At 42.2% G+C, this 13,263-nt stretch overlaps 1 protein-coding gene across 1 annotated transcript; it reads left to right on the forward strand.

Annotated features, from left to right (window-relative positions):
• Positions 1–7,377: 7,377 nt before the first annotated feature.
• On the forward strand, positions 7,378–12,189 carry LOC139763872 (arrestin homolog). The gene is made up of 7 exons (XM_071690252.1): positions 7,378–7,528; positions 8,613–8,734; positions 9,055–9,288; positions 9,740–10,087; positions 10,421–10,549; positions 10,769–10,937; positions 11,301–12,189. Exons 1-7 carry the CDS (start codon positions 7,486–7,488, stop codon positions 11,387–11,389), a joined length of 1,134 nt encoding a protein of 377 aa, XP_071546353.1. The 5' UTR covers positions 7,378–7,485; the 3' UTR covers positions 11,390–12,189.
• The last annotated feature ends 1,074 nt before the right edge of the window (positions 12,190–13,263 follow it).

A 13,263-nucleotide genomic window follows, 5' to 3' on the forward strand; every position in this document is an offset into this window, starting at 1 on the left:
TCTAGACATAAATGATATTATTGTTTAATGTACCAAGCAGAACCTGGAAACAAGACGAACACAAGACTATACACCAGGCTCTCTTATAAAGTAAGGTTTGTCTACTTCTATAATAGACATTATTGTTTTCATCATGGCTGCTTGCATCAAGCGAATCGTTAGTACTTGCAAACTCGTTCAAGTATTTAAACAGGCGCATTCCCAACTGATTCCGTGACCTTGGTCCATCAGGCCTGTAGAGCGATGTATGACTAAAGTAGGTCAAGGTTGATCTTTATGGCAAGACTGAATGTGCCGACATCATCCTACGCTGTTTACTGTGCTGAAGGCAAACAAAGGTCAAAGGCAATGTGTATAGGTAGTAAGTGAAGACAAAGAACATCCAAATTATGTAACAAATGGAGGAAGATGTAGCGGTCGATTAAATATATACCGTTAAACTTACTTCATCATATTCCATACTTTTCTGTTAAGAACGGAGCTTATGATCTCGACTGGACACAATTCTTAAAAAAAAAAAAAAAAAAAAAAAAGAAATTGAGGTTAATTTGTGTAAAAATCAAAATTTTCAAGTGAGGAATTCGACGTAAACACTGAGTTAAAAGCCACAAGAGTGTTTGCTACTTCCACATAATTCACAAGCAACAAGGTTGGCTTATGATACAAAAACTAAAAAAAATATATAGTAACAAGAAAAGTACCCTTATAAAGTCAGACTAATATCACCAGAGATAAGAGAACTAAATGGTAAATAAAATATTATGGTCGTAAGAAATGCTAACAAAGGAGTCAGTGAGTGTACGGAAGTTATAATAGGGTAGCTGCTGCATGGGCACGCTTGACCTGAATTTCAAAGGGTAAGCTGTTGCATGGACCACGAAGAAGTACTCGTTGTAATTGCAGTTTGATGTGAATGTGACGGGTTCTGATATCGACAGACATCAAATACAATATGCACAGAGTTCATGAACACCCACACATACATACAGGAGGGAAGCCTATGCTAGCCAGGGTGCAGGAGACCACGGACCTACCTGGAGAAGCCATACGTTGCCGCCATTACACTTTTAAATACTATAGCAGCTCACCTGTTTAAGTATTTAAAGCACTCTGAAAGGAATATACAATATTCCGAAGCATTCTTAAAAGAATAAGGAACCTTATTCTTTACTAAAGATAGAGAAGATATGGTAACTTGTCAAAGAAATCACCGCATTGTCAAACAAAAATCAGAATATCTATCTATATCCACATGAAGCCCGGCATAACCCGATATAACAGATGAGTATGTTATGATCACAATCGTTTCTGTTCAGCCAGTGTACCGGCCGTTGTATAACGAATTCAGGATCTCCACTAAAACATTATTCCCTACCTACCTACTGCCTGGTAAATATTACTGGTACTATCTACAGTAATACTGATGGGAATTTATGTCTTAAAAGACGATTCCAAAGGCCACTGAAATATATGCAGTAACACACACCAAACAGCATAGATAAGTTAAAATTGGTGTACTTCACCCTACATGAAAATGAAAAGATCTGGCTCGTACTGTGCTTCACGTTCTACTAATTGGGGAAGGATATTGTAATTATAACTACATATTTTTCTGAACGTCAGAATCAGGTATTTCTGCGAGTGGTAATAGTAGTAGTAGTAGTAGTAGTAGTAGTAGTAGTAGTAGTAGTAGGAGGAGGAGGAGGAGGAGGAGGAGGAGGGGGAGGAGAAGGAGGAATAATAATGATATTATCTAGTATCATTATTATCATTATGATTATCAATAATATTAGTATCCAAAATGTTTAACAATTGCAGTCAAGAGCTGAAATATACATCATAATAATGATGATAATAATAATAATAATAATAATAATAATAATTATCTCGGAAAGCAAAAATGGGTATGTTTGAAGGAATAGTGGTACCAACAATGTTGTATGGTTGCGAGGCGTGGGCTATGGATAGAGATGTGCGCAGGAGGATGGATGTGCTGGAAATGAGATGTTTGAGGAAAATGTGTGGTGTGAGGTGGTTTGATCGAGTAAGTAACGTAAGGGTAAGAGAGATGTGTGGAAATAAAAAGAGCGTGGTTGAGAGAGCAGAAGAGGGTGTTTTGAAATGGTTTGGGCACATGGAGAGAATGAGTGAGGAAAGATTGACCAAGAGGATATATGTGTCGGAGGTGGAGGGAACGAGGAGAAGAGGGAGACCAAATTGGAGGTGGAAAGATGGAGTGAAAAAGATTTTGTGTGATCGGGGCCTGAACATGCAGGAGGGTGAAAGGAGGGCAAGGAATAGAGTGAATTGGAGCGATGTGGTATACAGGGGTTGACGTGCTGTCAGTGGATTGAATCAAGGCATGTGAAGCGTCTGGGGTAAACCATGGAAAGCTGTGTAGGTATGTATATTTGCGTGTGTGGACGTGTGTATGTACATGTGTATGGGGGGGTTGGGCCATTTCTTTCGTCTGTTTCCTTGCGCTACCTCGCAAACGCGGGAGACAGCGACAAAGTATAAAAAAAAAAAAAAAAAAAAAAAAAAAAAAAATAATAATAATAATAATAATAATAATAATAATAATAATAAATTATTATCATTAATATTGTTATCCAAAATGTTTAGCAACTGCAGTCAAGAGCTGAAATATACATATAATAAATACATACAATAACCGGAAACTAAAAAAATGGGGTTGTTCATTTTTTAGAGTTGTTCAAGATCCTTTATACAGATATAAAGCCTGAGGTCAGTAATGCTTACAATGCATACTAGTTCGCATGTGCCGAAATGCAACCCGGGGACGAGGGATTTCTGGTGGCAAGAGATGACGGTGACGATGTTAGTGCAGAAGCTTAAATCTCCTACTGTCGGATGAGGCGCGTGTGGAAAGTTGTGTAAGCTCTTCTCTTCTATTATTTCATTCATCATCTGTCTACGAATTTATAATTCCATATTACAAGAAAGGAAATATTGCCAGTCATATGAAAGTATCCACCTTCCTGCCCCTGTGGCCCCCACATATTTTTTTCTCTCTACGTGAGAGTTGTACAGGGAAGCGTTGTGGCTTTTTTCCCCCCGCCAATCTTATCGGATATCTTGTACGGAAAGCCGCTGTTCCGACAAGGTCTTCTTCCCTTGACCGTTCTTGTGCCACAACGAGCCTGGGGTATATTTCATAAGCACTCGCGCTGGGTTGTGCGGCCACAACCGTTGTTAACCCCAATTTAATCATCATCTGCCCAGGATACTGTGACGAACTGCGGGGATATCTACGGTATCCCGAGGAGAACGGTGTGGTGGCGTGTCCTCGAGGAGGAGGTGATCATCAGATGACCGTTGGTTCCACGGCTGGTGGAGGGGGGAGGGGGATCGGGACGGCGGACGGTTAAGCAGCGGCCGGCAGGGGAGGGAGGGAGGGAGGGGGGGGTACTGAAGCCCGCTTACTGAAGCCCCTGGTGGACTGGCACTACTGCTGCTGCAGCTGTTGTTGCTGTTGTTGCTGCTGCTGCCAGTAACACTATCAATAACAGACCACAAATTTTTACAAGACTTCCCCACTGCCATAGCAAATGCTAGTTTGATATGATACCCCTGTTTCTTGCAATCGCACTTAATGTTAGCTAGCGATGGTGTGCTACCGGTAATGTGACGTCTAGCGACTTGAAGACGGCAACAGGTAACGGGATTGTGACGCAGTTGAAAGATTGGGGTCAGGGCGGGGTAATCCCCTGTGACGTGTCACGCTGCATCAGGAGACTGACACACGCGTCCGCCAAAAGACCTCTCATGTCACGTCCCACCTGTCATATGTCAACAAAAGCGTGTCACGTCCCATCTGTCATACGTACCCCATGACATGTCATGCCCCTGTCATAACGTCCACCGGGAACTGCTAGGCCCGACGCGTCGGACATCCACCAAGGCCTGTCACGCTCCAAATGTCACACATCCATATAAGCTTGTTGCTCCCCACCTGTCGTACGTCCACATACATTCACGCCTCCCAAAACACCTAACATCTGGAAAATAAGGTTCTCTTGTTCTCCTCGGGAGAGTCCAGCCATCAACCAATGTTGCAGAGCCTTAAGTGCGTACAAGTTCGATCAAAACTTACAACAATTTATAATCAAACTCAAATACATAAATAAGACCTCTGGAACACGAATGTAAAACCCTTTGGGATGGTGCCGTGTCCTTTAATCTGACACTTAAGGGTTAGGTTAAAAGCCAGGCCATCACCCCTGAACAGTATGAAATATCCATACAAAATATAATAAATAAATCTGAATCAAACGCATTAAGAGCCAAGGACGGTGAAATCAACCTCACCATTAGCAAGATGCTAATGATTATGATCTTTTTTCTTTTTAGTTACCCACTTGAATTCCAAACGTAGCAAACCATTTCTGAATATCCTTTAATCTAAAATCTGAGCACTGTTAACGTCTTCAATGATATCGTTTATACAGAAAAGTACGACAGTCACGCTGGGCCACATGCACAGTGAGAATGTATGTGATCTTAGAATTATCTTCAACACCCGAAGAAGGTGTTAAAAAGATTTTTCGCTTGGTAGACGTAGCTTACGTTGACGGCCTTAATGACCCTGGCAGCTGATAGGCCTAAATGCCAAAACAACCAACTCGTCACCGCTGTAACATACACAAACAAAATCAGCTGTATTCCACGCCTGTCGTTACAAGAGTAGGCTTCCGGACACGAAACTATGATGGAGCAACATTCCCAAGATTCACATGAAAAATAAACATACCACTTGTCACAATTAGGCTTCAGAACTTGGAATACATATCTAACAACATGCCAGTATGTCCCTAGTCACATATCATCATTTAATAATACGCCATATCCCGACAATGACATGTATCAATCAATTATACGCCAGCATTTTCCAACAATCACACGTATCAAACATTAACCCGGCAGCATCTCTCCGCATTTACACTTATCATCAATATGGCAGCCTTCCTATACATTCACGTGAACTAAACAATAACATGGCACCATATTCCTACATGATACTTGTTAAACCTATAATACAAAAAATGAATATAAAGGACAACAAACAGCCACTGATCAATAGGTCTTTTCAAGGTGCTTGCGATGCCAGAGGAGACTACAGGAGTATAAAGCAAAAATATACTAATGAGATATACCTGTCTATGGAGGCGCAAGTAATTCCGTTGTGGACTTTAAGCGAAGTGCTTTGTCGTTTATTTTTTCAACGTATCTATGGTGTTTCTTGCGACTTCTCTTGTAGGTAAATAATTCTGTACGTTAACAACCCTGCTGAGGAAAAGGTACTTAGCCTCAATCGCAATAAAACGAGTGAAATCTGGCTAATGTAAACTAAACAGCTGCTTGAATCAGGACAGACCTTTCGATAATTTTGAATACATCTATCAAATCACTTCTTAGCATTCTATTTTCGAAGCGAAATAGGTTTAGGTCGTTTAAATGGCCCTAGCAAGACTTTTTTCTCAGCTTGGTAATTATCTATGATAGCTCGCAGCTTTTTTGCTTTTGTTTGTTTTGAGAGCAGTCTTGATGATGGAGACGCTTTACGTGAACTGTAAATAGTAAGAATAGGTTAATGAACTTAAATTCGAATGCCCAAAACCACGGTCTTACTTCTTTTTTTGTTGGTGTCATTTTACTGCTTCTATGCACTATTTCACCTTGGTTTTTGACCTTGTTTACGCTAAGCTCAACAAAACTGAAAAGACATCCTATTTTTTTGATTCTACTGCTGACTGTAAGATTGTGCGTCTATCGGTACCAAAATTTATATGCCACCTGTTTTTCAGTCTTAGCAGGCTGTTAGGTTTGCAGGTGCAGGCTTTGATTTGCTGTGGAAGTTCTAATATCCCAACTTAGTTTCGCCTGCTAATTCTATATTACAGCACAGCCCATTGCTAGTGTCATTAATGCATAAAACAAAGAGAATCATATCCAGGACTGACCCATGCGGCACACCATTTCACACATACTAACCAATGATACGGCAGACTTACCCTACATCCACACTCATCAACCAATAATACAATAGCATTACCCTACGTCCACAAGTATTACCCAACAGTACGGCATTTCCCAGCATGGTATCGTTTCCCTACCTTCGCACACAAGTATAAACAAAGACGTGAAGATTCACACCGGTGTCGTCCGGAACCCCTTCAGTATGGCTTCCTAAGCGAACACAGGCGCCAAAAACACCTACTTCGGCTTGACACACATTCCCAATTCCAGGTAAACACTCACTGAACCAGCTCTTTATCCTGAGCTCTCCTTCCCTCATATAATTCCGCGTTCGCGAAGGAGTGTCAGGAACGCTCATTTTCAAATCCATCATGACCATTATATTACATGCCTTGGTTCAGCCCATTAGCTGTTAATTAACCCTACATATACCACATAATTCTAGTTCTCGCCCGCCTGAGGGGTCGGGCTCCGATAATCCCATTGTCTCGTTATCTAACAGAGTATTCAATTAATTTTCAAAATATTCAATGGTGCACTTCGTTAAAGATTATTAGAATGACCCCATTATCTTTTGGAAAGTTTAATTCTATACTGACGGTAACTAAGTCTATTCTATAAGCATTATCCATAGGATTCTTAATGATGCAAAGCTGTTGAATATCTGTCATAAGTAAACGAATTTGAATGGGTCACAACATTATCTTTTTCCCCTACATTTCCGCTAAACATTTAGGACAGTCAGCGATAGCTTATCGACCACACACATCATAAACAACTCAATTTGGGGGGCGTCCATCACTGTATCTAATCTACCCGACATTAGCAAAGGTGACTTAGCGTGAGATAATCAGCATGTACATCCAGAAGGTATCACGGTGAAAAGCATCGGCAAGACCAGTACTGAATAGTGAACAACACCGTTGACGATCATGGTATAGAAAACGAAAATTATCGTCGAACTCACCGCTGAAGATCTTGCGATAGAAATAAAATATATATATCGTAAGTTTGACACCGTCAACTCTTTTCACTGGGAAAAAAAAATGGGGGTTGGCGCAAAATTAATTCATATAACAGATGCATGACTCAGATCCTCATATTTCTGAGCATATGCCAAGACATCTATAAAAAAAAAAATATCAATAAACTAACCCTGGTGCCTCTCAACAACATGTAGTAATACCAAACGCAGTTTAACAGGAAAAAAAATCCTGGTGAGCATACCACTGGCTCGCCTGTACCCGTGGTGAATAATGTTTCAAAGATGCACTAGGAAATACTTGCTTGTGTAATCTAATTACCACCTGCAGAAGCTGTGCTAATAGCGACAAACACGGGTTCTCGCCCAAATGGGATTATGCTCGGAGTATATAGTCTCCACTTCGCGAATTTCCAGTAATACCGCCTTCACTTTTCGCCCCAAGAGCATCTGCTTTTGTGACTTACTCTCCTTAAGCCAAATAGCAACACAAATCTTCTTCGATGGTGAACGCCGTGAAAGTCTTCAAGAAAACCGCCCCCAATGGTAAGTTGATTCAGACTGCTCTCTAAGGAACGTACATTAACGTTCTGACTACCCACACTATAACTAAATATCTACAGTATAACGAAGATATTAACCGTTTGGATCGGTTCTTTTTTTTTCTTTTACTCACAGCAAAGGGAACTTTTAGGTCTCTGCACTGCAAAAGCTACCCATAAACATGAAATCCAGGAACTTGGATTTTTTTTAATTGTCAGATGAAAAGGCCACAAGCGTAGCTAGACCACAATTCGCACAAGCACATATATATAGTTACTGGCATGAGTGAAAAGGTGAATACACCACAATTCGCATGACCACATACGCAGTTACATGGTTCCCACCACATTTGAAATCACCCACCAAATCAGCTATTTCAGTGCATATAACTTAAAAAAATCACAAACGTTAAAAAAATCAGAACCAGTATCACTTTTCATTAGTATACATAATATTACTTTTCATTTGTACGTATACCAGATGCGAATGATATTATGGATTGCTTCTATGCGTTAAGGCAATTATATCTTAGAAACTCGCTTCTCGGGGTACTCTTACATGCACTGACATTATGAATATTTACTCTCAATATGTATCATTCAATAATACAATTATGTTTCTTTAGTCCTGTAGTAAATTCAGATTCATCATGTGTTGTTGGGGTTAAAAATTTTATGCCAAAACATAAATCCTATGTAGGCGCTTAAGATCAAGCCCTTTAAGCTGATGCATAGCAGTGTGGCCGAACCCATAAACACAAGAAAATCATGCTACAGTTAGTGATACAACATCTAAGCTAACACCATATTGTATAGTATTAGCACTAGTAAGTGATTACACGGGTATCATCAGAGAATAATCATTGATTTCGTCTGCACAGTTTTTCGTCAGTACAAGCCACACTACTCAACACATCATATTTATTCTAATTCAAAGTATATATTCTCTTGGGGTAGGCTTCCCTTATGATAAAACGCAGGTCTCTGACCTTCCCTCGCTGTGCATTTCTCTTACTCATGTGAAAGACTGACCAACCTGATGATTTACCCGTAGATTAATCCCACGTCTCCTCCTCCTTCTCCCGCAGGTAAGATCACAGTATACCTCGGTCGCCGAGACTTTGTGAACAACGCCACCACCACTGAGCCCGTCGATGGCGTCGTCGTCGTTGACAATGACTACCTCCGCGGCCGCAAGGTCTACGCCGCTGTACGTATTCAAAACAAACTTTCCCTACACTAGAAAAATGCTACGACAGGTCGCTAAAAAATAATTTCCGTGGATACATTATGCCGATTAAGTTGAGTTTGAAGTATTTAAAGTAACAAATTTATGAAAGTATTATTTTTTTCCATTATATAATTCTCTACTTTGTAACTCGGATTTATTTTCACACTATGATGACCGACATCCCTTCACTTATTCGCTGGGTTATTTCAAACCCATTGCAACTGTCACTTATGTGCTGTTCTCACATCTGCCAGTTAAATATTTCAATGAAAATGCTTTCAAACATTTGTCTCCATCAGGTTACGGTCACGTACCGTTTCGGTCGCGAGGAGGATGAGGTCATGGGGCTGCACTTCAGCAAGGAGATGCTGCTCACCTGCCAGGAGATCTACCCGAGCATGGAAAAGTTGAAAACGACCGAGGTGCAGGAGAGGTTGCTCAAGAAGCTGGGAAACAACTCCTACCCCTTCGCCATCATCATCCCAGACAATGCCCCCTGCTCCGTCCAGCTCCACCCTGGGTCCGAAGAAACGGTAAGACGTGCTGATGATTTCCCCAGGAGGACTACTTGCTTCAGGAGTCAGTGAGTTCCTTCTGGGATAGGGGGGTGATGTACGATGTTACCGACCACTATGAAAGTAATGTCTAATATGAAATTAGCAATGACAATAACCCGCTTTTCTTTCAAAGTGCTTGTTGTGACGCTTGACGAATTTGATTTGAGGGTAACTTTTTGAAGCTTTGATCAAGACGATACAATTCTCGACTATGATGGCCTGGCATTTGACCTGAACTTCAAAGGGGGTCAGTTCAGAGGCCAGGGCATCAAACTTAAGGCTCGTACCGTCGTGCTCAAGGGATCATTAAGTAACATCATAAAGTCTATTGTTGTAGTAAAGCTCTGGCTTGCTTAGGAGTTCGTCTCTAACCCTCTGACAAATCCGAGAACCTGCGACCTCTCAACCCCCGTCCTTAACCCTCCAGGCCAAACCCTTGGGAGTCATCTACGAGCTAAAGGTCTACGTCGCCGACAACGTCGACGAGAAGCCCCACCGTCGAAACTCCGTGACCCTTGCCGTCAGGAAGGTCCAGTACTACCCTCTGGACCGCAGCAACCGCCAGCCCAGCACCCTCGTCTCCAAGAAGTTCACCATGTCCTCGGGCACGGTGAACATGGAGGTGACCCTAGACAAGGAAGTGTACTACCACGGGGAACAGATCACCCCGAGCCTCGTCATCAGCAACAGCAGCAGGAAGTCCGTCAAGGGTATGAAGTGTGCCATCGTCCAGCACGTCGAAGTCACCATGACCAACGCCCAGATCACTAGAGAGGTAAAGACCTTTACCCTCCTTCACAGCACGAGGTGGTGTCACTGACCCGTGGCTATCATTAATGACCGCACTTCGTGCTGTATTGACGTGGTTGCTGTATCTGCAATACGTAGCTGTCATCCAGATGACAAGTAGTTGTTGTAATGATATATATTCCTTTCATCCAATCTATAATTGACTGTTGGTTCAGTCAATATGATATAATATAAAGTAAGTTCTCGTTAATTAATCTCTGAAGCGAGGAGACAAATTCTGGGAATATTTAGGACCGATATCATCCAGTATTCAAAACGTCTCGTAAAAATCTTAACACGTCGTCGTCCACTTCCGCAGGTGGCGTCGCTGGAATCGAACGAGGGTTGTCCCATCCAGTCCGGGGGTCACTTCCAGAAGACCTTCTACATCACGCCCCTCTTGGCCAACAAGAGCAAGTTCGGCATCGCCCTCGACGGCAAGATTAAGGTAAGGATCGCTTATCCCTCTCAACAGCTGGTAATTCTGGGTATAGTGTCTATCTGAAACCCCGAAAAATGAGACTTGAAACACCGTTTTGAAAGACGATGAGGAAATGTAATAGTAATGTTATTTCCATGGACGAGAAGTTTAATCGCTTGACGAAACTTGACACTCAAGATTTAATTTATCTTTTTTTTCTCTCTCTCTCGCATTCTCCTTCTGCAGGATACCGACGCTAACTTGGCCTCCTCCACGCTGCTTCAAGAAGGCTCCGATCCCAACGACGCCCTGGGTATCGTGGTCTCCTACAGCGTCCGCGTCCGCCTGAACTGTGGCACCCTTGGCGGGGAGCTGGTGGCCGACCTGCCCTTCAAGCTGATGCATCCCGCTCCTGGTGTGTATGTTGCTATTAGTGGCTGATTGGCCAGCTCATGTTGGCATCTGTGGCTGGCTAACCTTCCTGTGTTGACAGCGGTGGCTAAATGCTATATAACTCAAAGCTTTTCTTTCACATATCACTAAAGATTAAGGACCAAGCAGACTTCCCTTTAAAAGAAGCTTTTTCTCTTTTTCTGCTATAGCGGAAACTGAAATATGAAGTATTTAAGGTCACCTTAGTCTAAAAAGTAATGAGTATCTCCCTCTAACAGTGATAAAATCATTTCACCTTCCCAGAGTCTCACTGTTAATATATTTACATCGTCTTTGCAAAAGAATGATGTAGTGTTAAGGCCCCGTTTCCCTTTCCTTCCCACAGGCTCAGGGAAGTCGGATTCGGGTGAGGACTTGGTGTTCGAGGACTTCGCTCGGCTGCGTCGGGGAGTGAGCGTTGACCAGCACCTGTAAGAAAGCAGTGGAAAAAAAAAAAAAAACATCGAGGGGTCTTCACTACCACTCGCTCTCGGCGCTTCGAGAAGCCGCATTCCCTGTACCTCTCGTGTACCTTCCCTTACCTCCTGTGCACCGTCCAGTACCCCCGGCCATCCCTCCTGGTGCACTTTCCCCGGACCTGGTTCACCATCGTTGTTAACCTCGCATCGAACGAACGAAGACGAATACTTACTGACTCTTACTTATGTGTGTCTCTTAGGAAGAAGCTTCCACCCATACGTTAGTAATCCCCGCCCCAACCCCAACCTCTTCCCGGAAGACAGACCCTTTCTCCAGCCCTTGGAATGAGGGCCTGGCCTTGATCCAGAGCCATTGGCCAGACCTTGGCCATGAGCTTCGCATAAATACAAGAATGAATGAACACTCAGTCCTCCCTCCTGCTTCACCGCAGGATCAGCGAACTTCCAACGTTTGAACATGATCGACCTCTTCGACGCGCCGCACCCGACGCCATCGCAGGGTGGCAGCACTACTGACAGCAGGGAAGGACGATACGGTCGCACCTACCCATAAATCCCTAGGGGGCGGGGAGGAGCCTCCCTCCCACCAACGCAACACTGACCGTGATTAGAGAGAGAGAGAAGAAAAAAAACAACCGATCCCCTTCCATTTTGGATCCCTGTTGAATATACTAACCTTCTACATTTCCCTGTGGCATGATGCCAAAGAAAAACTAGTCTAATTAGTCTGTCATATTATCTACCTGGAACTATATTGGCTTCGATGTTTATACCATCATAAATTTAAGATACCAACATGTGTGTTTCATTCTTCTCTCGGCACGTTTACAGCAGGTTCGCCTGAATTATGACCAGGGGCTGGCCCTCGCGTTCTTAAAGGGAACCTGGGCAAGAGGGTTACAAGAGGGGGGGAGGGCAATTTAAAAGGCCTAATTACGACGATCTATACGCAAGTAAGACGTTTCCGATCTCAGTGTCACCCATGAAACGTAAATGAAACTATTTTAATACAATATTGGTGATACGAATAATAGAAATACATTCAACTACTGCAAACAATATAATATTGGTGATACGAACGATAGAAATACATTCATCGAATGCAAACAATACAAAAACTGCGGGAGGGACTGAAGCCCACGACACGAACCAAAGAAATCGAATACAAAGTTATTACCCTAAACGTGTGTGTGTGTGTGCGTGTTTATGCGATCGTATGATAATAATAATAATAATAATAATAATAATAATAATAATAATAATAATTAATAATAATAATAATAATAATAATAATAATAATGATAATAATGATAATAATAATAATCTTTTTTTTTCTTTTAAACTATTCGCTATTTCCCGCATTAGCGAGGTAGCGTTAAGAACAAAGGACTGGGCCTTTTTTGGAATATCCTCACCTGGCCCCCTCTGTGCCTTCTTTTGGAAAATTAAAAAAAAAAAACGAGAGGGGAGGATTTCCAGCCCCCGCTCCCTCCCCTTTTAGTCGCCTTCTACGACACGCAGGGAATACGTGGGAAGTATTCTTAATCCCCTATCCCCAGATAATAATAATAATAACAATAAATAATGATGATGATGATAATGAAGATATCAAGAATGAGTTTAATAATCCTGGGTTAACATAACTAATTGCTGCCAGAGACTAAAAGCATTGTAAACGGCTAGCTATAAAGACAGACGAAACCTATCAATAAAAAGGATGTTACACGGGCAATCTTTATACAGCTGAATACAGAGGAGTGTGTGTCTAAGTTTATGTATGTGTATATGTGTGTGTGTCTATGATTATGTGGGGTACGGGGAAGGGGAGTTCCACGCTCGTGGAGTCCTGTGTGTGTATGTGTGTGTGTG

This window comes from Panulirus ornatus, chromosome 48, assembly GCF_036320965.1.
Source record: "Panulirus ornatus isolate Po-2019 chromosome 48, ASM3632096v1, whole genome shotgun sequence".
NCBI classification, from domain to species: Eukaryota; Metazoa; Arthropoda; class Malacostraca; order Decapoda; family Palinuridae; genus Panulirus; species Panulirus ornatus.